General features: G+C 35.5%; 3 protein-coding genes across 8 annotated transcripts in view; 2 read left to right on the top strand and 1 right to left on the bottom strand.

The window, feature by feature from the left end:
- LOC106872686 (uncharacterized) lies at positions 1-13,882 on the top strand. Its single transcript, XM_014919760.3, has 9 exons — positions 1-1,574; positions 2,292-2,435; positions 2,999-3,088; positions 8,498-8,629; positions 9,981-10,119; positions 10,601-10,713; positions 11,888-12,008; positions 12,554-12,641; positions 13,705-13,882. Exons 1-9 carry the CDS (start codon positions 294-296, stop codon positions 13,823-13,825), a joined length of 2,229 nt encoding a protein of 742 aa, XP_014775246.1. The 5' UTR covers positions 1-293; the 3' UTR covers positions 13,826-13,882.
- Positions 12,791-24,893, bottom strand: LOC106872689 (uncharacterized). Of its 6 annotated transcripts, none has more exons than XM_014919763.3 (9): positions 24,759-24,893; positions 21,270-21,395; positions 20,493-20,628; positions 19,669-19,754; positions 19,197-19,263; positions 17,916-17,981; positions 16,805-17,028; positions 15,438-15,585; positions 12,791-15,069 (listed from the first exon to the last, which is right to left on the bottom strand). In XM_014919763.3, exons 1-9 carry the CDS (start codon positions 24,807-24,809, stop codon positions 14,999-15,001), a joined length of 975 nt encoding a protein of 324 aa, XP_014775249.1. In that variant the 5' UTR covers positions 24,810-24,893; the 3' UTR covers positions 12,791-14,998. The 6 variants fall into 6 exon arrangements, with proteins under 6 accessions (XP_014775249.1, XP_089217177.1, XP_014775250.1 ...); XM_089361051.1 differs by lacking the exon at positions 24,759-24,893 and adding an exon at positions 23,667-23,798; XM_014919764.3 differs by lacking the exon at positions 24,759-24,893 and adding an exon at positions 23,574-23,765.
- LOC106872690 (putative SERF-like protein) overlaps positions 23,714-26,449 on the top strand; it is an 8,214-nt gene continuing 5,478 nt past the window's right edge. The window contains exon 1 of the mRNA XM_089361052.1: positions 23,714-23,871. Coding sequence (XP_089217178.1) covers positions 23,865-23,871 — 7 coding nt within the window. The 5' untranslated portion in view covers positions 23,714-23,864. The remainder of the gene's footprint in view (positions 23,872-26,449) is intronic.

The raw sequence follows: 26,449 nt of genomic DNA on the forward strand, positions 1-26,449 counted from the left end.
TTCTTACCCTCATACAACTTTGGTCAGTTGCTACAGCAACTGTCAATGTTTATTGTGGTACAACGAGATTTGATACTGAAGTCTCGGTTAAATCTCGTGTTATCTATCATGGCGTCTTACTCTGGTTTGTTTCTCCATTAACTTTCTTCTAAATTTCTTTCTTCCCTTCTTCATTTGATGTAATTTAAGAAAGAGGAGGAAATAACGATAATAGAAAATAAGCTGTTGTTTGTGATATTTTGTTAATCCAAATACAAACTCGTGGAAGCTGTGAGCACTGACAGTGTTTTATAATGAATCCGTCATCATCGGCTTTCAATGATGATACATATTATCAACAGCATCACCAACGTGGCCAACAGAGGAGACCACTACCTCCACCACAACATCAACCATATGACACAAATAATGACAACTTCTCTTCCAGACCCTATGGCGAGAACCAACGTGTGTTCCGCAACTTTCACCCTAGTGAACAACAGCACCGGGGGACCAGATATAACCATCCTGATGAGGGAAGTTATTATAAAGATCGTGATATTGCGAGTGACTCCAAAAACTTCCCCCCACCTTACGGCCGAACTGAAGGAGCTTTGCCACCGTATAATTATTCTGATCATCCAAGGTCTAGGCTTGAGCAAGGAAGTAATACTAACAACAGCAACAATAATAACACGAGGAACATGTTACATTCGAACTCTCGTCCACCAATCACTAATGACAACAACTATCCGCCGAAATACAGCAGAAGCGGTTTCAGAGCAGAACAGTTTCCTAACACTAACGTACCACCACCGCCGCCGCCGCCACGCCCACCACCATTACACATGCATCAACAAGTGACGACAAGGTTACCGTCACAGCCACCACCGACTCGTCCTCAACCACCGCTGCCACCACCACCCATCAGGGACCAAGCTGGATTCTACTCGGGAGTGAATTACATTCCCCAACAGAAGAACGTTGCGACACCGGAGTATCCGGCCAACTTCAACCTTCCCCCTTTCCCCGGCCTCGACACATCGTGTCCCCCACCTTCCCTGCCGCCTCTGCCACCCCTACCATTACCACCGGTGATCCCCCATACTTCCTCTGCCCCATCCTCTGCTGATCCATCACCACTGCCTCCACAGTATTTGAAACCTTGTTCTGCACCGTTGTATCTAGGTACCGACAGTTCTAATTCCATTGTTTCTAGCATCCCATCCAATGCCACTTCTGTTCCCCCTCCTCCTCCTCTCGGTCCCAGTTTTATTTCTCCCCCGCCTCCTCCTCTGGCCGACACCTTAAATACGAATCAGTTACACGGGGATAATAATTTTAATAACACCCCATCATCAAACAGTGGACTGTCTGATGTGACTTTAGCGACATCAAACTTCAGTGTCCCACCTCCGCTCACGCCAGTTTATGGTAGCAGGTTCCCACAAAAACCCGACAATTCTGTAGATTCTGAATATTCCCAAATCGACGATGCCTTACAACTCCAAAGACAACAAGACAAAGAATGGATTAAGCAAAAGTTTTCCACGAAAATCCAGGACCTGCCCTCAAAGAAACCTTCAACCATGACGGTATGTTCAGATTGGAAGATTTTCTTAGCATTTTATTGTTTAGCTCCAGATTGAACAGACAAATGAATGAATGTATTTGACTCCTGTCTTTGTTTCAGGCATAGTGTATCGAGGAAGACATTATCCAAAGTGTCTTCTTTCTCTTGCATAATAATTTGAAATGACAATCTTCATCTGACAGTGTAGCTGCTGATGTACAAAAAGACGAGATGGTCACATCTGGAATATCTCTGATCATAGGTCAGCTTGACCAAAGCTGCTAACACATACTCTAATTGACTTGTTATGATGAGTAGCATATAACAGCTATGTTAATGAAGATTGCTTTCTTTTTAAATTTAAATATCAGGACATTCTAGTGATTTGGGGATGTGGTACTCCAGGCTGTTATCATTCCCTAGTTAAATATGACTGCTTTTGAAATAACTCTAACAACCAGGACTATAAATGATCCTTTCACACTAGTGTAAGATTGACAATGGCTAGGTCTGTGCATGTACATATCATATGAAAAATTGATAGTAACCCAAAGTGTGCAGAGAAGCACGGTTTCATCAACTAATTTCATACCTCAATGTCCTCCAGTTAATAACGAGGATGATGGTGATAATTATCTTTATCCATCTACCTTATCATGGTAATAAACTTTATTGGATCATTGGTTCAAAGAATATCTGGTATAATATATCGGTTTTTAAATTCAAATTTGTTATTCAGATCTGGGAATCACAGAATCTTGTCCGTCAAATGCTGCTGACTGCTGGCCAACTTCATAAATTTAAGAAGACCCTAGAGAATATTCATGAAACTGCCACTGAAGAGGAATGGTTGGCTGAAATTAGAAAAATTGAAACAACAAAGGTAACATATTTATATTTTATGCATGACACATCTTTTCACTGTTTTTGTTTTACATATTCCTTTTTTATTATGTTAATGTTGGTGAGATGATTCCTGCCAGCAAAATTGTTATTTTCAGTTGGATGTTCTATGCAGTTATTTGACCTGCTAGATATAGTTTATGTCTCCAGAAGATTGTCCTTTGCAGACATCCCTAATCATTTTGGTTTCTTCCATGTTGCCTCATTTTACAAAATCTAATCCTTTCATAATCCACACTCTCAAGTCTGCAGGTTTTTCTTAAATTAATTCTAAAACTCACTCATTACTGCATTTCCCTTTGTCATCTTGCTTACAACACTTTATGTTCACTCTATGGGGTGGGGAGTTGATCAGCTTTGCCTTTCGTTCTTTCAGTGTCTATAAAACATGGTACCACTTGAGTACTAGGGTTGATTTTTATTCTGATTCCAAAATATTGCAAGTGAGGTGTTGACTGTGATAAACCAACCAACCAACCAACATAAAGACAAAAACAAAAAAAATTGTATTGCTTATATATTCCTGAAAAACATTTTTTGTAGGAGACATTGGAAGATTTACGTCGGAAAATCACTGATAAAAATCTGATTGAAGAACTGGAAAAGAAGATGAAAGCAAGACTAAAGAAACGGGTGAGTTTAATGATTGTTTTACTAACTGATCTATGTGACCAAGATGTCTGCAAAGGCAGACATCACCCTGACATTTCATCTGTTCATGCCCTGTTTCTTATGGGGGATATTTCCAGTTTCATTAGCAACAATGTTAAAACTCAGAGTTGCCTAAAGCATTTCATGAGATATTATTACTACTAGTGCATGACCCCTTGTTTTATACCTGGAATAAGTAATTCTTTCATTGAAATACAGGTATATATATATATATATATATATATTTATTCCACAAAGGATTAAGCAAAGGAACATAAAACAGTATTGAAATAAAAGAAACATTTCATAGATCAAAATATATGTTAGTTTTTAACTATTTTTCTACATGCAGCGTTATATACAACAAACCACAGACAGAAAATTTTGGCAGCCAATGTCTGTAATTTTAGAGAATTTTACATCTTCATAATTGGGATGCTGGTGAGATCCTCTTGGTAGAGTAAATTTACAAGAATTTACCAGCAAGAATTTTTACCTCTGATGAATTCCCAACTCCACTGAAGACAATATGCAACTGACCATGTGTGAACATGTTTGTAGTATTGTAAATATAGTTATTAAAAAATTCAGTAAGAGAAAAACAAATATTTATTCATAAGTTAAGAGATTCATCATTTTTTTTTGTTCCATTCTGTAATGAATTGCTCTCTTTTAAGAGAAAATAAACATGCACACAGAAGCAGACACACATATGGCAAGAGAGTTAGAGAGAGAGACAGAGAGTGTATTCGGTGAGAGCTCAAGATAAATAGTGATGGAATCCTCTTGTTGTATCACTTGCTTACACTTTGTGAAACTATTCATTCTTCATTCATGACAAACTGTTCAATAATAAAATGAATTTTAAAATGGTTGTAAGCAAATAATCATCCAACAACATTCTGAAATGATTGAATGTGAGAAACTGAAGTGGACATTGCCTGTGAGTCATCTAGGTTACTTGTGTATTGAGTGAGAGATTGAGGTAAAAACAGTGATAGGAAGATAAGCAAATAGATAGATACATGGCATTTCTTATTGTGAGGAAAGTAACTTATTAAAATTTAACAGAGAAAAATGAGTATTTATTTATAAGATTCATAATATTTTCTTTCCATTTCCAGGGTCGATAAAATAAATACCAGTTGAACACTGGAGTCAATGTAATCGATTCATCCCCTCCCCCAAAAATGCTGCCGTTGTGGCTAGATTTGAAACCATTATTATTATTATTGTTGTTATTATTCCTACTAGGATAATGTTTAGCAGCATTTCATCTATTTGCATGTTCTGAGTTCAAATTCTACTGAAGTCAACTTTGCCTTTCATCCTTTCAGGGTTGAACACTGGGGTTGATGTAATCAACTCATCCCCATCTTCCCCAAGCTGCCCTTGTGGTAAAAACTTGAAATAATAATGATAATTATTATTATTGTAATTATTATTATTATTATTAAGGCAGTGAACTAGCAGAATTGTTTGTGTTGAACAAAGTGGCATTTCATCTGACTCTACTTTCTGAGTTCATATTCTGTCACGGTTAACTTTGTCTTTCATCCTTTCAGAGGCGGTAAAGTACTTTCAAAATCGTTGGCCTTGTGCCAAAATTAGAAGGTTATATAAATACATACATATATATTATTTATTTAAAAAAGAATCTATATTGTCTGTCATATCTGAAACTTTAACTGAATTCCTATTTGGTTGCAGTATGTATGGCTCAAGCTTCCCTGGTGTGACCTATTGGAAATAATACATGGTGTACCTTTAGGAAGTCTATATTCCATTTTGACTGACCAATCTAGGCAGTTACATCACTTGCCTGTTTCAGCCTAGTGCCTCTTTAAAAAAAAAAAAAATCAGATAAAACAAAACATATATCCTTTGTTTAAAACAAAAATTACATTAATGCTTTGGCTAATATATCAAAGTTGATCAAAGAATGGGCTTCGAAACTCATATATCCTTTTACTTGGAATATCCTTTACATTAAAGCACAATATTTGTGTGTCAGGGAGTGAGATTTTTTTATTTTCTTTTTATTGTAAGTTCAAACAATTATGTGTTTCTAGTGACCATCCCTATCAGTGCCTTTTTGTATTTCTGCAATATAAGTGGATATCATGTTTATAACATGTATTGATAGGTTATTGTTATCATACACTTAAAGATGCGCGATAGCAACATTATATTATCATATTGATGGGGTGTACCTTGATGTCATGTTATACAACATGTCGTGTTATATAGTATGTTTCTTTTTGATAGCTTGTTATTATAGCTGATATCATGCTGTTATAGCATTTCTTGATATCCTATTATTCCTTCTGTTAATATTGTTTACAGAACTAAGGTAGCAAGCTGGCTGAATCGTTTGCATGCCAGGTAAAAAAATGCTTCACTGCATTTCATCCATCTTTATGTTCTGAGCTCAAATTCCACCAAGGTTGACTTTGCCATTCATCCTTTTGGGATCAATAAAATAACTACCAGTTGAACCCAGAGGGTCAATGTAATCGACTTAACCCCTTCTCCTAAAATTGCTGACCTTGTGCCAAAATTTGAAATCAATATTGTTTACAGAACTTGTTGATACAGCACATGTCTGTATAAATTGCTATTACATCTGATGATATTACAGTCACTGCATGTGTTGATATCACATTGTTATGATGATTGTTATAGCCTTTGAAAGTATAACACTGATATTATTATAGCATATGTCAATATTGCACTGTTATGGCATTGTACTAATATCATGTCGTAGCTCATATTGATATTATGTAATTGTGCATTAGCCAATATGTTATATGTTGATATCACACTGTTGTGCAATGGCCAACATTACACTGTTATAGCATATGTTGATTTTACTGTTTTAGCATGTGTCAATATTGTTATGGTATGTGTTAATATCACTGTTATTGCACATGTCAGTATCACTGTTTTAACATGTCAATATCACTGTGTAATGGCATATGTTGATACCATGTTGTGCATGTGTCAGTACTGTGTTGTTATAGCATATCAATATTGCATAGTCATAGCCTGTGTCATTATTGAACTGTTATAACACCCATTTATAACACATGTTGGCATCCATTATATAGATATAACATGTGTTTATATCATACTGCTATAACACTTCTAACACTTGTTGGTATCATCTTGTCACTATAGCTATATATTTTGACACTACAGCAAATATTCTATTTGGGTCCAAACAACTTCACCAAATTCCACCAATAATAATTCCAAGTTTGATGGTAACACTTTTTTTTCCTTGCCTGAATATCTTCAACTTCTATGAAGCATAAGTCAGCTACGGGCATCACATTTCCTTCTTAGCTCATAAATTAATTGAATTCATTAATAAATATTTATTTTTTCTTTTAAAGCTGTGATGAAGATTCAACTTTCAGTCAGTGGTATTCATTGGTTGGATGTACAATCAAACCAACCAATGACTAACAAGGTGGAAACATTTGATACTGTCTCTGTTATGTGTACACACATCTTTTATAATGACATGGTTTTTTTTTATGTTGTTTGTTTTAGCTGTAATTTATTTGTATTTCACCATTTTATATTTCTTTATTCTTTCCTTCTTTAGCTCTCACACAAACACACACACACACACACAGATAGAAAGGAAAATAAACACAGGTATGCATAACATGTGTATATACACATGGAATACAAAATGCAGATTACAAAATAAAGAAAACAAAAGGAGTTATATAACAGTCTTGTCTCGAAAGCTGATTTGGGAGATCAGTGACTTATGCCATAATCAAATTCATACATAACAGCTGTGCATGATGTCATAGGTGTTTGTAACAACATAAGTTTCTATGAACTTGTTTAAGCTAGGCCTGGTGATCCTCCTTCGGAGAAGATTATTTTTTATTCCATAATTTGTATTTCACATAAACATACTCTGAGTGGTTGGCATTAGGAAGGGCATCCAGCTGTAGAAACTCTGCCAAATTAGATTGGAGCCTGGTGTAGCCATCTGGTTTCACCAGTCCTCAGTCAAATCGTCCAACCCATGCTAGCATGGAAAGCGGACGTTAAACGACGACGATGATGATGATGATGATACGGATTGAGCCTACCCATGTTTATCTGCCTTTCTATCTACATAACAGCTTGGCAAGGATCATTCTTAAAGCTAAGGTATTGGCTCTGGATGAAGAGGTTGGAGTAAAAATTCTTAATAATCCGAGCACTACCCCCTTATTCTCAATACCATGCTTACATTGCATTCTCCTACATCACCATCACCATCACCATCATTTAACGTCCGCTTTCCATGCTGGCATGGGTTAGACAGTTTAACTGGAACTGGTAAACTGAAGAGCTGCAGCAGGTTCCAGTCTGATTTGGCAGGGTTTTTAACCCCTAACCCTAATGCCAACTACTCCAAAAGTGTAATGGGTGCTTTTTACATGCCACTGGCACGGGTGCCATGACTACAATTTCATGGGTGCTATTTACATGACACTGGCCATGACTGTGGGTTTCATTTGGCTTGACAAGTATTCTCAAGCCCAGCATATCGCCAAAGGTTACATCGCCTCTGTGAGGCCTGACATTTGAAGATTATGCTCCACATCATCCCTCACCTCCATGAATCTCAACATTCGAGGATCATGCTACTGACAACGGCCACGATTACGATTTACATGACACTGGCAATAACCATATATATATATATCGTCCAACCCATGCTAGCATGGAAAGCAGACGTTAAACGATGATGATGATGATGATGATGATATATATATATATATATATATATATATATATAGCAATTAGAAAATGGAGGAGAATATGCTGTACTCAACGGCTTGCAGACAGTGTATTACGTTGAATTAACTTATGACAAAAACCACAAAATACAAATTTTTTAATGACAAACCATGTTATATTAACAATCGGGGTTACAAATATAAAGAACATTAGGAATTTGAGAATAATCAGAAACTTACAGCTGTTTCAGCCTAGCGTTGGCATGCCCCATTCTATCTGAATAGCTCCTGCCGGAGTAATTAGCAGATGAAATGCTGAAATGGGGGTACATGCATGATTCGCTAGGCCTCTTCAGAGATCTCTGAAGAGGCCTATTTGTATTCAGTATTATGACCATACCTACCTGTACTGTATAATGTAACCATATTTTGTCTTGTGATTATATCTACCTGTGTTATGACTAGATCTACTTATACTGTGGCTATATCTACTTGTATTCTATTTTATAGTTGTATTTACACTTCTGTTTTGTATTGTGACCATATCTGTCTATAGTTTAGAAAGCACTCTGCTCTGCCTTCATTTTTAATGATGTTCCTTTCTGCTTGAAATGAGTTTTCTCTGAATGATTTGCAGGCGAGGCTGAAACGCTTACGGAAAAAAAAATATGAAGAACGAGAAAAGGCTATGTCTTACAGGAAGGAACTGCATCGGACATTGGATGATTGGAGGGATTCCATATCTCAGAAAGAACAGCAAATTAAACAGGTAAGGGATAATGATGATGACGATGAGGATGATGATTGTGGTGGTGGTGGTGGTGGTCGTCGTTTTTTTAAAAAAATTTTGTTTAGTTTGTTAGGTAAATTTTCTATTTCAATTTGACATGTTTAATAAGCTTTACACAGTAATATGCATATTCAGAAATCTATCCTCTGTCCCCCCTCCCCTTTCTCTATTTTTCTCCCTTTAACTGCCTGATTACAAAACTAATATGTATATATATATATATATATATCTATATATATATATATATATATATATATATATATATATATATATATATATATATGTATATATGTGTTTTTATATTATTAATAAATTCATAAACTCATCAATAATATACTCAGGAAATCAATATTAAATATTGATTTCCTGAGTATATTATTGATGAGTTTATGAATTTATTAATAATATAAAAACATATATATACACATTTATTTGCTCAAGATAATTGAGCACTCAACATAAGTTCAGTTATATATTCTTTTAGAATATTACTTATAAAAGTTATATATATATATATATATATATATGTGTGTATATATATGTATATATATACTCTTAGAAAATAGGTACGTGTTGGGAAGGGCATTCAGCTGTAAAACAGTGCCTCAATGATATATTCATGTTACCTATAGGAACATGGGAAAGCTGGCATAAAAAAAATAACGAGTGATTATATATATATCATTGGTAAATCATAAATCAAAAAAAAAAAGTACACTCCAAGTTATAGAGCAGTGTAGTATAAAGATAGATAAGGCCGGTGTCTATGAGATAATCCCATAAACTGACCTTATCTATCTTTATATATATATATATATATATATATCCAGGAGTTCATGGATATGACCACTCGGAAGGCCTCCGCGATGGTGGAGTTAGGATTTTAGGAGGGCGATTGGGACCACGTGGATGAGGAAGGCGTGATCCAGAGAGGAGTGGACAGCGTGCTTACCCAACCATCTCATTCTTAGTCAACTGCCTTGTGTCCTACCTGTTGGCTTGGTTTGAAGAATCCATCTTGCTTGCCTTTCGTGTGACATTCTAATCACATGTCTGTAATACCAGAGTTGTGGCTAAATTCATGACAACACTTCTACATCTATGTTGTTATGTCTGTGTACTTTTTTGTACAATCTTTGTATTGATTTAACTAGCAGGCATTGAAAAGGATATGACCATTGCTTCTATTGTCTCTTTTTCCTTTCTTTAACTAATTAAGGTGATGTTAATTAAAAGTTTAACAAAAATGATTCTTTCACACTGGGAATGTGGAACTGCAGTATTTCTTGGAATATTCTCTGATATCTAACTGGTTTACTTGTATTTTTAGGAGAAAGAAATGAAAGTGGCAGTTGACTCAGTCCTGGGTGAAGTTCGTAAGAAGAAGTCTGATGTTGCCAAAATGCTGGAACTGATTGGAAACCTGAGTAAACTGAGGAAAATCCGCAAAGAGAATGTTGCTAAGAAAGGTGTGTTTGCATGTTTCTTTTTTTTTTTTGTCCATTTTGAGATGGGGAGAAGAAACCTTGTAATTTCTTATATCCTAGATTCCTGCATAAATCAGATGTTTCCACTCAAAAAATCTCATCACCTTTACCATTTCTTGAAGAATGTCATGTTTGAAACTACTTTCCATTGAGATATGTCAAGTTTATTGAAGCTTGAAGAAAATACCAATTCTATTTTTCTGATAAAAATTTAACATTATTATTGGAATAACTTCAAACTTTAATTGCACAGTTAAATTATTAAGGTTCACCATCTAATCTACCTGCTTGTATATCTTCAGACGTGGGCTAGAGTTTTTATTTATTTTTTATTTTCATAAAACTTTGGCAGTTGTTATTAACAACTACACCAACATCTTATAAAAGTGTAATTAATCCCCCTAAATCATGAGAAGATATGATTTATTTCTTTATTCTTAATGTTTTTGTTTTTCTCCTTCAGGCTTATATACATTATTCCATTCTGATAAGAAATTTGAGGAAGACATCTCTGGCTTACAAAGGATGCTGAATAACCAGATGGATGTCTATGAAGCAGAGCAGCGTACCCTTATGGTAAACCTATCATTATTCACCAGTTCACCTGCACACCATTGTATTATATTTTCCTTCATTTGCTTTTTTTTTTTTGTCCCTTATACAGATCCTGTGTTAAATACTGAACATCACTGGTCAGTCAAAAATATTTCATGTTAAATTTTGGATTAGGTAGTCAGAAAGTGGAAAATAAAAATAATCCCCCTCTAGAAAAACAATTATGTGTTAGCAATCAGAAGGGCATCCAGTTATATTATGCTTCAATGATAATACGTATTTATCTAACCCAGGGGTAGGAAACCTCCGCGAGCACATTCTATTGCACCTACAGGCCTATATATTTGCATATACAAAATATGGAAATTTTCAATTGTATAATTTATACAATATTCATATGCCTATTTGCAGCAGAGGTTGCATTTCCACTACAATTTAAAATGGTTAGACTCGAACAGAAATTGTTCCATTTGCATGGAAATTTTGTTTTCACTATAAAACAAATATTGCTAGGTTTGTACCACCTCCTTGAGACCCAACTACACTCTAGCTAAAACATACAGAATACTGCATAAGTAATATAAATGTCCTAAATTCAGTGGCAGCTTTAATGAACTTAATTTAATGTGTTAAACTTATCTTTATTAATGTATATCAAATTATACATAGATATATACAAGATTTACACAGATATGAGTTAGAACTCGTGGTCCACCCATGGACTTTTCCCATTGGAAATTTTTGCCCACTGCACTAAAAAGTTTCCCCACCCCTGGTCTAACCTATGCTAGCATGGAAAAACAAACAGTTGGAAAACAAGGATTGGTAACAGAGTGGGCATCTTGCCAAAGAATACTGCTTTAATAAGGCTTCTACAGATGATGGTAGGGGGAAAAAGTGAATGTAAAAATGGTGATGTCGATGATATATATAAAATTATAATCATCATCATTTTAAAGTTTGCTTTCCAAGTAGATGTGTGTGTGTGTGTGCTTGTTTGTTTGAAAAAGTGAATAAAAATATGATTTTTCTGATGATTATTTTCCACTTTAATGATTTGTAAGAATTTAATAACTAAAGTAGAAAATAATTATCAGAAAAGTTCTATTTTTATTCACTTTTTCAAATATACACTAACGCTCATGCTTTTAATGTGATGCTTTTTCTAAATAAATGTGTTTGTTCCTTGTTGCAGGTTATGCTGGAATGTGAACAGGAAGAGACCAAAGAACGTGAACGAGCAAAGTCACACAAAGTTAAGAAAGAAATTGAGAAGCGAGAGAAGAAACGCGAACTACAACTTCTGTTTGGCAAAGGTTTGTGGAAACATATTTTTGCGTTTAGCTAATATCCCTTTCTGGAACAACGCTCCTACACATAAACTTTGATTTCTTATATTTTAGTGATATGGACCAGGCCAGTGCTCAGCAACCCTTTTTCACTTATGGTACACTTATATTCTTTTCAAAATTCGATGGTACACCTAAACTAAAAATGTAACTAAAATGTTAGAGCTTGCTTGAAGCATTGTATATGATATGTGACATAGAAAGAGATAGAAGGCTAAACAATGTAAAATGGATTGGAAGATGAGGTAACGAAAATTAGAATTAAGTTACCCAGTAATCTTTGTTTTGTTTTTATTGTTGTTGCTGCTGTTCTTTCAACTGTCCAATATTTCAGGACGTAAAAATCCCTTCCTATTTTAAAAAGGTAGGTTGTAATTTGAGGAGTGGTATGGCTGCTGCTTTGAGCAGATTTAGCAACCACATAGAAAAACCCTTAATGGGTTGCCTGTTGTTACATTTGTGAAATAATTCTTACAGTGCCAGTAATTCTCAGGGTCTTTTCTTCCCCACAGATGTCATCGATTCAATGGATCCTTGTTACCCTTTCCTGAAATACTACACACAGGCCATTGACAATTGGGAGTCTTTTCTGCAGATTCGGTGAGTTTTTACAACTGGAGCAATTGTGTGTGTGTGTGTAAACAGTAATGCTGGTGTGTGTATGTGTGGACAGTATGGTAGGTGTGTGTATGTGTGGACAGTATGGTAGGTGTGCGTGTGCAAAATGAAATATAAGAATGAAAGCTGAATGAAGAGAGAACAACTGTCTTTATTACTTTAATTTGCATTGTATTGGCTTTTGAATGAATACACACACACACATACAAGGGAGATCTGCAAAATTCCTGGCTTTAAGGATATCGCAAAAGGCATGGTTGGAGGCCCAACCTTCCAAGTCCTTTTACAGGGCTTGGAAAGACTGAAGGACTGCTAAGTGTGTGGATCTGAGAGGGGAATATCATCATCATCATCATCATCATCGTTTAACGTCCGCTTTCCATGCTAGCATGGGTTGGACGATTTGACTGAGGACTGGTGAAACCGGATGGCAACACCAGGCTCCAATCTAATTTGGCAGAGTTTCTACAGCTGGATGCCCTTCCTAACGCCAACCACTCAGAGAGTGTAGAATATGTTGAATAAAATCATAACTGACGGATCCTCCTGTATTTTTTTTTACCCAAAGCCAGGAAATTTTCAGCATCTCCTTATAACGTGTGTGTATTTGTTTTCTTGCATCTTCACATTAGTGATATGAGCATCTGTGACATTTGTCTCCCATAAGCATTATGTCCCATAGCTTGATGGTTTCATTTATTCTAACATAAAGACCAGTGGAATAAAAAAGAATCTTACTTGAAAAACAAGGGTTGGTGAGAGGAAGAGCATCCTGCACTTAAACACTGCTTCAGTGAGTCTTCTCCAACCCATACCTGATCATTCATAGATTATATATTCATTTTGAATGACTAGTTTTGATGACCACAATGCACTTTATTTTTTATATTTCAAAATAAGGTCTCAAATGAACACTGAAATCAAATTTTCATCTTTTTGTTTAATTAAAAAGTAATAACTTAAAATTAAATGTTACTGCTTTGTGAGATATATAAATTTAAATACATATTTTTTACTCTCTTATTTTTCTTTTATGTCTTTATAGGAGAGACTGGGATTGTTATTTGGCACCAGAAACTGCACCCGGTGCCAGTCGGATCCCTGATACTTGGGTTTTACCTCCAGAACCTTCAAATCCAGCTTGGGCATGTTTTTTGGAAAGCTGATATTTTCCTGTTGTAAATATAATCTGCAATTGACTGTGAATAAACTTATTTCTTTAAGATGTGTTGCTTTGCTTCCGTTTAAAGGTTTGGTTGGTGGAATGGATAAATGTGTGGAGCTAATGAGAATTTCCAATGTTGTTCAGCACCATCTCAGCCTCGTTAGTGTAGATTTATAATGAAAAACAAGATACAAGCATGGCTGGGTAGTTATAAAGGCAACAGGCATCGCTTCTTAACCATGTGGTTTCATGTTCGGTCCCACTGCACAAGGCCTGAAATTTTGCGGGAGGAGACAAGTCAATTATATTGACACCAGTGTTTCACTGGTACTTAAGGCTGATAGGCAAAGCTGATCTTGGCGGAATTTGAATCCAGAACATGAAGACAGATGAAATACCACTAAGCATTTTGCCCGACTTGCTAACAATTCTGCCAGTTCACTGATAATAATAATAACAGAGATAATATTCATAATATTGATGATGATAGATGAATGAAGTTATAAGTTATTCAAATACCACAAAACCTCATGCTAGCACAGAGCAAAACAAAATTCTTTGTAGACAGGTTGATGATGATGAGCAGATGATAAATCTGAACGGGGTTAGTCAATACCACCAGCCCCAATACTTGACCGGTACTTTAATTCAGCAAGCCTGGAGGGATGCTTGGCAAAGTTGACCATGGCATGATTTGAACCCAGAAATACCTCGTAATATTTTGTTGAACACTCTCACGATTTTGCCAATCAAGTACCTTTGTAATTAAAAGTAATGCAATTTAATTTCAAAGAACTGTGCACACAGACAGATATATTTTGATGACAGGATACATTTAATATAAATATAAAACATTGACAGGTATCAGTCCATTTAATACCATGCATTCGAGCACATAAATACTTTAGTCTTTTGTTCCATCCTAATGTTATGATGAAAAAATCCCACACAAGTCCTATAAATAATGCGAAATGTGGTACATCCTTCATAGGGTCTGATGTAAATCAACAGAAGAGAAGGCAATACCAACAACATTTATGAAACATTTCAGATGGTAATATAAAAAAAAAAAATCATCACTGTTTATCTTGTTTCAGTCATTAGATTGTGGCCATGCTGGGGCACTGCACTGAACTGTTGTCCAATGTGATAGTTTTTATAGCAGCATTAATATTCATTTTAATGTGTTTGGTGATGAAACACCTTCAAATATGGACAGAAGATGGTTTTCAATGACATTTTGAACTGAAAATAGAAGATTAAATTATTTGTTATCATTTGTTTCTCATTCAACATAATTAGAAGATAAGCAGTATACATTATTTCAGTATGTCCTATAAGGATGGAAAACTTGAGTTTATTCCAATAGGATTTGATTGGAGCTCACAAAACAATGGAATATAACCAAACACAATAGGGTATTTTATTAATTTTACCATTTAGGAAGCAAAGGCCATACATTTTGGGGTCAGAGGGAATTAATTTAGTTGACTCTGGAGCGTGTTTTACTGACCACTCTTACAGAAGGGTGAAAGACAAAGATGACTGTGACAAAAGTTGAATATTGCAGTGCATTGCTCTCTCACTCAATAATAATAATAATAATTACCTACCTGATTTGTGATTATGACTGACAGCTAAATCCATAGCAGTCAGTTGATCTTCATTTGCCATGGTAAGATCAGCTCCTGCTTCTAGCAGTAACTTCACACAACTGGCATGGTTATTGTTGACAGCATACATCAATGCTGTGTTACCACTCTGAAATAATAATAACAATAATAATAATAATAATAATAAAAATAATAATAAACAGTTCTCTTACATAAAAGAAAAAAACAAAATGACTTTAATGCAGCAGTGTGCATCCCAGTTCAAGGTGGCGCATGCAGTGAAGAGATAGTTGCAGCTGTCTTTGCCTGATGTTTTCGCTAACTTTTGGCAGGTCTCTGTAATGGCTTTCATTTGTCATATGTTGCTGCCATTTCACACTTAAGCATCTTTGTGTAGCAGCCATTTAGCCTGTTTGATAATTTCTTTGTCAGTGTCCATGTTTCACCGCTATATAATAGCAGTATTATGCAAAGGACATGCATGGAACTGCAAAAGAAACGCGAGATGTGTGTGTCTGTGAAATATGTTTTAATTTCATTATGTCAGAGATAAATTTTGATAAATCTGATAAAGTCAATTTCTTGGGATGCACTTTGACCACAGTCCATGGGTCACTGACATGTGTTCTGGTAGTAGGTGGATCCAGCACATTAAGATTGTAGGGCATGACATGTTCAATACTGCGTATGCTCTCCCTGGGTGTTCAAAATGGCCATACACTGTCGGTACACAGAGTGCATGAGGTGGTTCACAAAAGCCATTGGCACCTGTGTCCACACCTTGAGGAAAGATGCTTCCAGTTCCACACGAGTTGTCAGCCTTGGGACCACTTGGTTCAGCTGTCTCTGGATTTCATCCCACAAGTGTTCAACTGGGTTCAAATCCGGGCTGAGAGCCGTCCACAGCATGGTTCTCATGTTGTGCTGATGCAGGAAGTCCATATCTTGGAATATTTACACTTACATCCCCGAAATAAATTTTCAAAATTTACCATATAAAAATGACATTTGGAAAAATCGCATTTCTTTTAAGGTTCAGTGTATATAGTGTTAAATACCTTTAAACGAGTGAATGGTCATAGTCATAAAGGAATCTAACACTATATGTGTCCTTCCCATTATACATCAATAGTTTATCATGTTAGACTCTATGTTACATCATTTAACTTACCTCATCTTTGGTACCACTTTCTACCATATAATTCATCTTGTCTATGGTACCTTGTCTCTGTAACATATAACTAACCTTTGTATGGCATCTCATCTTCATAACATTATATCACTTAATCTGTGGTACCTCTTCATGTGACATCATACAACTTACTTCACCTATAATAAACTAGTCTTTGTAACATCACATAACTTACCTCGTCTACATAGTTCACTTCCATACCAAGTTTCAGAAGTAGTTTTACTATATCAATGTAACCATAGCAACAGGCAAACAGTAAGGCATTTTCACCCTTGTTTCCCTGCGCATATGGATTGGCACCGTTTTGCAGCAGATATTCCACTGTCGCTAACTGGCCATTAGCTGCAGCCCACAGTAGAGCAGTCAAACCTTGTTCATCAGGTTTATTTATGTTGAGATCTGGAAATACAACAAAGAAGATACAAAAGATGTAATTCAATTTTCTTTTAATATGACTTTTTGGGTTTGTGTCAAGACAGGGTACTAATGATGTCCTCTATCAGATAAGACAACTGTAGGAGAAGTTCTTAACTAAAAGTAAGTCACTATATCTATCATTTGTTGATCCACTATATCTATCGTTTGTTGATCCATTGTCAGAGTACCACACTGTGGTCTTCAAGAATATTATGTGGAGTGGAATGGTTTGTGGGAGCTGTGAAAACCACGTGCAAAGACGTTGCCAAGAAGGTGTGAGTTGGTAATGAAGAGTAGTGGCTGTAAGTTCAAGTTACAATCTTTAAGGTGGACGTAGCCAACTAATTATTTTGTTGTTTCTCACAGGCTCAACAGTACATTTAATCTGCTTCGCCAAGAAAAGCAGTGTGGTAGTTATGGTATGTCATATGGGGTACATTGTGATGATGAGTGTATGTTGTAAGAAGTATATTATGTGGGACACAGTGTAACATTTAGTGAGTCATGTGTGTTTGAGGACAGCTTAGTGAGGTAGAATACATGAAAGTTTGTGTGGTGTGTAATGAGGTAGCCAGAACAGGTGTGAGGTAAAGTATAGCTATGATGATGATGATAATGGTGTTGATGACGATGATGACAGTGATGATGATGATAGACAATAATAAACAAACCATTAGTGATAATAACAGTGCTGTTAACAATGTGGATTAATATAAAAAAAAAACATTTCCAAATGTGACAATGATGATGATGATGGGACAAGTAACATCCTACTTCAACCATCATCATGATGATGATGACATTTCTACTTAAACCAGTGACTAACAACTTACAACTCTTCCAAAGTGAGTATAAAAACAATTACTCACTGTCGGTGGACTCCTGCCAGAGAAGAACCAGTTCTCCTTGTGCAGCTTTCTGGTGAATACTGATATCTGTAAAAAAATGTAAAAAAAATGTCATCAAAAAAAGTTTTCCTGGGGCTGATCTGTGCCTTTTGATGTGTTATTTTACCATCTGGTTCATTTCTTTGACATTGATATGTTGCCACTTTAGGTGTTCCTTGGCAATTGTCTCCAAGATATTTGCATCAATAGACCAGCAGAGGAGAGCAGCCTTGAGTGCATATGTGTCAGAGTTGATTTGACTTTCCTCAATAGTGATGATTTTTTTTTACACATGACATCTGAGTAAAGTAGTGATGTTATGTGTCTGCAAAAAAAGTCACCGAAATAGTTCTAACATTGGAATAACTTTTATGCTGTGAAGAAAGCAAGTTCAATGTTTTGGAATAACTCCTTTGTTAGAGAGATATGAAATGTCAATGCTAACTTTTCATTTCTTTCTACCAAGAGAAATTTTAAGTGAAATGTTACACTTTCCTCTTGTGTGATAAAAAAAATTCATCTCATTATCGTTTCTGTTTTTTTTTTTGGGGGGGGGGGGCAATAAAAAGATGACATTATCATTGACTCATTGATAAACAGTAACCCACCTCAATAATTTTTAACATATGCATTGTTTATTCAAGCATGGCTGTGTGTAAGAAGTTTGCTTCCTAACTATATGGTTCCAGGTTCAGTCCCACTGTATGGCACAGTTGGGCAAGTGTATTCTACTATAGCCCTGGGTTGACCAAAGTCTTGTGAGTAAATTTGGTAGATGGAAACTGAAAGAAGCTTCTCACACACACACATATACACACGTTTGTGTGTGTGTGTAGATGTTACTGTCTCTGTTTTGTGACATCATGTGATAATTGTAAATGAGTGTGACTGTCATGCAAATGGTATCCTTCATTTCCAATCTTCCATCAAAGCATGTCTGGTCATGGGGAACTATTACCTTGCTTGGAAAGAGGTGAAGACTGCACCAGGCTCCAATCTGATCTGGCAGAGTTTCTACAGCTGGATGCCTTCCTAACGCCAATAGTTATTTTGTTTTGTGGTTTTGTGTGTGTGGTGGGGGTGTTTCAGTATGTCTTTCAACATACAGACAATGCAACACAGACTTTAAAAAAAGACTTTCACTTGGAGCAATTTGTGAAGATACATTTACATACATGATTAACAAATATTTTTACCAGCAGCAAAGTGATGGGTAACACAGGAGTTATGAAAAATAATATACGAGGATTGATAAACTCTTACTCTGAAATATTGATGGTGTTGTCGTTTGTACGTTACCACGCTGTAGGTTGGTGATCACAGTAGATGGCTGAAAGCAGCAAGAACAGAAATATTAAGACAGACAGGCAAAGAGAAATTCATATGTTCATTAAGGGTTAGCATATTTAATTAAAGAGTTAACAGGAAATAAAAATGTGGTGAAGAAAAAACTATAATAGTCAAAAAGTGACAAGTACACTTCTTTTACTCACAGGGTAAAAAAAAAAATATCTCAAAACATACATAAACCAATTCAGAAAAAAAAAACACACCTAGGTACTTAACTGGAATTTGTGAAGAAATTAAATCTCTGATGAATAAAAATTTCCAACAAAGGATATCAACTTAGAATGGTGACTGAGCTGATATACCCTTCAGAACCACATCAAAAATCAAGTTTTGCTGAAAACCAAAGTACATTACCCCCAAACAAAGCATTATCCCAAGTACCTACCCTAAATGGTGATGGGGTCACTTTGATGGCCAGGTCAGACTTTCGGTTTTTGTTGATTGCTGAGTATTTCTGCACATGAGATTCTCCTGGAAATAAAAAAAGAAAAATCATTAAAATTAAGTTTAGTTGACATTGATCAGATATTAGACAAGACAAAGAGTTTATACTATACTATAATGTGCTGAACAACATATCTATAGGCTTTGGAGCTAACATCGGTGCAGACATGGCTGTCTGGTTAAGCAGTTTGCTTCCCAGCTGCCTGGTTCCGGTTCAATCTCACTGTGTGGCACTCTGGACAAATGTCTATTATAACCCCAGGCCGACCAAAGCCTTGTAAGTGGATTTGGTAGACAGAAACTAAAAGAGGACTGTCTGAGTGTATTTCAACCTCCTTGTTTTGGCAACACGAGACAGAGTTGTAAACAAGTGCCACTGCTATTTAAATGGTTTCCCTTGTGTTCAGTCTTCTGTATAAACATGTTCAGCTTTGGGAAAATATTGCCATCACTGGAAACAGGTGAAGGCTGTCAACAGGAAAGACATCTGTCTCAATGAATTTCATCTGACCCATGCACGCATGGAAAAGTAAATGTAGGAATAATGATGGTGGTGATAATGATGATGAAGAAGAGAACGAGGAGGATGATTACAACTGTACATATTCGTTTGTACAATAGATGTGCAGAAGAGAAAAAGAGACAACAACTGTATGCACGTTTTGATTCCTTTTGGAGTGTTCATAAGCAGCTGTGTATAATCATCTTAACATACTGTGTTGAGTAAAAGACCCATGGCTGTTAGTTGACAAAAAGAATTTTAACCTTCAGCCAAGACTGTAGCCACTTCTAGATCATTGAGTTCCTGGTCACTGTCGATAGGAGACATGAGGTGGTAGGAACGTCCATTGGTCAGTTTCTTCACTGGGCTAATCGGAACTCTGCTTCTGCTGGTTACATGCTGGAAGAAATGGAAAATAATAAAAATAAATTAATAACTGTGGCACAAGTATTGCTGCATGGTTAAGAATTTTGCTTCATAACAATGGTAACCATGTGGTTCTGAGTTCAATCTCATTGCTTAGCGACAACACTATATAGCCTCCAGTTGATCTTGTCAAGAGAATTTTGTAGATGGAAAATATGTGAAACCCTGTTATATGTGTGTGTGTGTTTGTGTGTGTATGTGTGTGCATGTGTATATATATATAAATATGTGTGTGTGTGTGTATGTGTATAAAGAGGGTGTTTGTGTGTGTACCTTTGTTTTGACATCATGTGATGATTGAAAATGAGTATTACAAGTGATGTTGTTCGTTTCCTGTGTCTTCCATGACAAAATATTACTCTGCTTGGTAGCAGGTGGGGGTTGGCAACAGGCAGGATATCTGGTTGTTGAAAATCTATCTCAACAAATTCTATCTGACCTGTGAAGCATGGAAAAGTGATGTTAAAAATGATGATGATGATGTCACTGTTTTGTGGTTGGGAGGTACCCACCAAAGATGGAATGAACGTAAATCCAATGTGTTTACTTGTTTGTGGCCTAGCAGAGTGTTATAATTCAAACAAGAGCAGTAGAATATTTAGGCCACTACTTACTTTTGTGGCAGAGTCTGTTAACTTGTATCCAGGTTCTTGTGGACTTGGGATCGCTACCGTTGACTGAGGTGGGGGAAACTGGGTTTTTGTTTTGTCAGTCATATTTCTGGAACAGTCAAGAAGAAACTGCAGAAGAGAAAATATTTTGAAAGTTTTAAATTTTGGATTAAAACATATTCCTATGTCTAACTACAATAAATACATCATTGCCAAAAAAAGATAAACACAAGCTCTCTGCCTCATTCTACCACCAACCATAAAACTAACTGAAAGAGGGACAACATTAAACCCTCAACAGTACTCTAACCAAAGATTAATTATCCTTGCTCCATTGATGAGCATAGATGATGGTGGCAGCAAGAAATCTAATCTTATTCTCACAGCTACACTCTTGGAACATTCACCTCCACTACTAACTTGGTCGCCTTGATAACAGAAGCTATCTACTACCTCTAGTTTGCCCACCTGGCAGTTGATGGAGTCTATTCTCTGCACATTTTCAGTGTTTATTGTGCATCTTTCATATACAAAAGCTAGTTTCCCTATTAACCTTCCTCTGATATGCTGTACCATTTATGTGTCCAAGGCTTACATCAGGTGCATCTTACGGAGTTTCTACCTACGCCTTTTTCTACAGATCGAACAGGGCCATATACCTGAAGGGATTTGTGATTTTTCTGCCTTCCTACTTACTAAGACTTTGGTTTTTACTAGTTTAACTCTAGGGTCCTTCGATTCTAGGCCTTGCTTTCACACCTGGAACTTCTCTATACACACACAAACACATATATATCTTTTACTTGTTTCAGTCATTAGACTGTGGCCATGCTGGAGCACTGCCTTCAAAATTTTTTAGTCAAATGAATTGACCTCAGTACTTGTTTTTTAAAGTCTGGTACTTATTCTATCGATCTGTTTTGTTAAACTGTTAAGTTACATGGACGTAAACGCAGTAACCACGTGAACCCGGAACCATGTGGTTGGGAAGCAAACTTCTTACCAGACAGCTACGCCAAAATAATTACTGAATATGTGTGTGTGTGTATTCGTGACCCAATACATAATGTTTGGCAGTGTTCTGACGACTTGAATTACATGGTAGGTAGCTCGTCTTTCCAGTTAGCTAGAGTTATCTCCCCTTTACATAAAGTCATTAGAATGTTCTCGTTGCTTATTTATATTCTTTTTTTTATTAATAAACACATAGGAATATGTACTTAGATATATGGACGGAGTATTGAAATAGCCATAGCTATCGGTACTTCATGGAGAAGGAAAAGGGAAAGGAATTTCGATGAGATTTTCTTTTTATCCTTCTTCTTTTAGTATTCCTGTATTACATGTTTATCTTTAAATTTGGAACTTTCATCCTTTGTTTTATATTTAATCATAATGAGCTTACTGCTACAGTGATTAGGTGCTTTTCGTACAAGAAAGTTACGAGTGAAATAATTTTTGTGCTTGAATTTTTTTTTACATTACTCTTCGCCCTTTTCTTTCCCTAAAAAGTAGGGATAACCATTTCAAAACTCTGCTGTTAACAAGTATAAAATAAAAACTTAAAAAAAAAAAAATCACACATCCGACTGTAAACGTTTCGAGCAATAAATTTCATATAGCAAATACTATATATATGCATTCATTATACATTATGAAATCGCGAGGTTTGACAGCTGAAGTCATGTTTACGAAAAAAATTTTTTTAAAATCTAAAACTTCACTCCTAATATTGACAAACAATCACATCGATTTTAAGTCTAAACTTGGTGTCTGCAACGTTGTTGGTACCCAGCTTTAAACATTGCTTCCAAAATCCATAAGTAGTCTTTTCTTTTTCTTTTTTTTTCTTTTAGTTAACCAAACAAACTGAATGTCATAAAATTGACAAAAGATCAAAGATAATCAGATATGCCGACTGACCAACCACACACACATATTCAAGTCTCATGACGGGCAATTAGTGTCGGACAACTACACACACATACACACGAGAATGATATATATATGTATCTAAGTGTGATTACCTATCCCTAATATTAAGAAATTTACTTAGGTTTTTGTTATGTGTCATTTATGGTTGAAATAGATAGAATTGTCAAAAAATGTTTACATACGCGCACAAAACCAAATACATATGCATTTACACACACATGCATGAAAAGAATATGTGTAAATAGATAGATAGATAGGCAAAGAGAGATAGATAGATAGATAGATGATAGATAGATAGATGGATGGATGTATACGGTGAAGACACCAGCTTACGAAATAAATAAAAGCACATCTTCGAACAATAACACTTACAGGATGGAATAAGAAACTGATGAATGAAATAAAAAAATTGATCTAATCAATCAGCAATGCAGTTATTAAAGCAGAACCTATTAATAACTGTACCAGAAGCGTTTCCGTACAACTTTTAACACGGGGTTATTTCATTGGCTGAGATCTATTAACGCATGCGTACTATCATAAGCAGGTTAGATTCGCTACTGAGCAGAGGTGAGAGTTGTGGGTGAGCAAAAAGAACAATATCATCGAAAGCGAAGAGATCTGCTGTTGTTTGGAAAGAAGTGAATGAAATAGAGAGAGGAAATGAGTCGTAAGTTGCTCATTGAACGTTTTTTAAGGAATACTATTTTTATATTATATTCATATTTTTTTATTTACTTGTGTTATTTCTATGTTTATAGGTGTTTCTTTTTCTTCGAAATAACAATTATCTCCGCCCGCCATGTTTTGTCCTACATTTTGTCCTACATTTCATCGTCATGTCATTTTCGCTTTCTTTCTTTCTCTCTCTCTCTGTTATATTCTCTCTTTTCTGTATAATAAATTCAGATACTCTCTCTCTATATATATATATATATTCTCACACACTGTAGTTTTTGTAGTATATATATATATATACGCACACTGTATTCAAATAGTATACTTTATACACACGCACACACACACACATGTATATTGACTTGGGGAAACAAAATGACTGAAATAAGTTTTCCCCACACCGATCAGTTTTCTTTGAGCAAAGTAAATTTGTTTATATTGTGTGTCTATTGCAGTATATTCGCACCCTTTTTGGGACATATTCTGTTTCGATATTCTGTTAATGTTTCCAATTTTCCACAGACCCAGTGCCAGTAAAGTGCTTGTGTATGTACTTATGTATGTATAAGCTTATATATATATATATATATATATATATATATATATATATATATATATTACTGGAGATAAGTCTGGAACAAACGTCGTTTGTATTTTCACACTAGCTAATAGATAAACATACAGTGTTTTTTTTAATTCATTCTCAACGCAAAAACAAGACTACAAGAAGTGAAGGATTTCAAAGTCAACAGGAAACAAATCTGAAGACAAAGTGTTTGATGTCGTCTAGGAAATAAAGGTCTGTCCCCTAACTAACAGTAATTTTGTAAGGTCCTAGATTGTTTTCTGGACTTTTGAAAGATTAAAAGCAATGCTGACCTGGCGGTGAGGATATTCTGATCGGAGACAAAGGAAATTTGCATCTGTCATTTTTTGACATCCACCGCCCCCCTGGAAGGTATACAAGGTGTTTGTCTACATATATTTTGTAGTGTGTATACACACACATACCGTTTATACATATTTTATATGTACACACACATATATACGCACATATATGCATGCACACAGGTGTTTTTATATATATGATACACATACACACACACAACACTCACACGCACACATTCTCTTGGTGATTTTGATAGCTTATCTATATAGATATATATGTATATATGAACCCAGCTAATAACATGTCTTGTGCAAGTCGCTTATTGTGATTGCTTTGAAACGGAACCTTTCAGATAATAAACAGCTGATAACTTTTATAGGAGAAATATACGAGTACCATAAGAGTATTTTGGACCCACTTATTTTAGTAACAAAAAGTATTTGGTAACTCCTGTGATTATTAGCGGCTTCCACTGAATGTGTAATATATATATATATATATATATATATATATATATATATGTGTGTGTGTGTATGTGTGTGTCTGTGTCGGTGTGTGTATATATATGTATGTATGTAATGTTGAGTATAAAGTAATGATTAACTTTGGATCTATGTATATGTGTCTACCAAATGTTATAATTTAATTAGACTTATCTAAAATACACATTTTTCTTTTTGCACTCTTATTAAATCACTTACGCACTCGATGTTCTTACATTTAGGAATTTGTAGGAAGTGGTTAGTTTTCGTAGTTTGACCTCTTGTCATCGTTGGAATCTTGTGGACTACACCAATGATAATAATTGACGGAGTTTCAGATCACTTTCCCTGGATTTTGTCATTTAAATTTTTCCCCGTGTGTGTGTGTGTTTAAAGAAATGTTTAAAAACCCTGAACATTATGATTTATCAAAATTTCAACTTTTCTCCGTTAGTTTTTTATTTTTGTTGACATTATCCGGTTTTTCGTTTTCTCCATTTTTGTGTGTTTGAAATATCGGAGATACGATTCTCCTAATCCTTTCAGAAAATTTCTAAACTTTTATCGCTTCAATCTCTTTTTCGAATTAAAAAAACTGTTTGATTAAACATTAAAAAAAAAATTCTTGACGAACACGAGCGTAATAAAGAAAACATATATGAGATTATTTATTAGTCCCCCACTGTCAACGTTCTGAAGAAGTCTTAAACTTGCATGTGTAGAAGAGAATGGACACGCGTAATCTCTCAATACAAGTGACGAAATGCTTTACCCTCTCAGTCCTTGGCCCCTATGTCTAACTTTACCCTTTACCTGGGCTCTTGAACAAAATAACAAATAGTTGTATACACAGCCCAGTAGTAAACTATTGCTAGGCCTATCTCTCAACTACCGTGTATGTTCATTACAGGCAAACTCTTTCTCACACACACAAATACCAGAGAATAACAATAATAGAGGCCTGTCTTTCAACTAACGTATTTGACCCGAATCATTCATTCTCTGCGTAAGGCCAAACTCATCGTCTGGAAATTACCATCAACAACTTCCTCAACTGTAAGGAGTCTGGGCCTTGTTCGTTTACCAGGCTAAGTGTTGGGTTCGTTATACGCTCGTTTCATCGCAAGAATCTTTTTTTTTTCTTTTTCTCGATTAAAAACAAAAGTCAACATTAACTCTGGGGGAACGCCATTAACAAT

The sequence above is a fragment of the Octopus bimaculoides genome, chromosome 12, assembly GCF_046866305.1.
Source record: "Octopus bimaculoides isolate indiv1 chromosome 12, ASM4686630v1, whole genome shotgun sequence".
NCBI lineage: Eukaryota > Metazoa > Mollusca > Cephalopoda > Octopoda > Octopodidae > Octopus > Octopus bimaculoides.

Excerpts from the sequence above, each read along its gene's own strand:
- LOC106872686 (XM_014919760.3), top strand. The coding sequence starts at position 294 with ATGAATCCGTCATCATCGGCTTTCAATGATGATACATATTATCAACAG. Across the intron at positions 8,630-9,980 it reads AAGAACAGCAAATTAAACAG|GAGAAAGAAATGAAAGTGGC; the intron begins GTAAGGGATAAT and ends TTGTATTTTTAG. Across the intron at positions 10,714-11,887 it reads CAGAGCAGCGTACCCTTATG|GTTATGCTGGAATGTGAACA; the intron begins GTAAACCTATCA and ends TCCTTGTTGCAG.
- LOC106872689 (XM_014919763.3), bottom strand. The coding sequence starts at position 24,809 with ATGACAGATGCAAATTTCCTTTGTCTCCGATCAGAATATCCTCACCGC. Across the intron at positions 21,396-24,758 it reads CAGAATATCCTCACCGCCAG|TTTCTTCTTGACTGTTCCAG; the intron begins GTCAGCATTGCT and ends TCTCTTCTGCAG. Across the intron at positions 17,982-19,196 it reads AACACCATCAATATTTCAGA|ATATCAGTATTCACCAGAAA; the intron begins GTAAGAGTTTAT and ends ATTTTTTTACAG.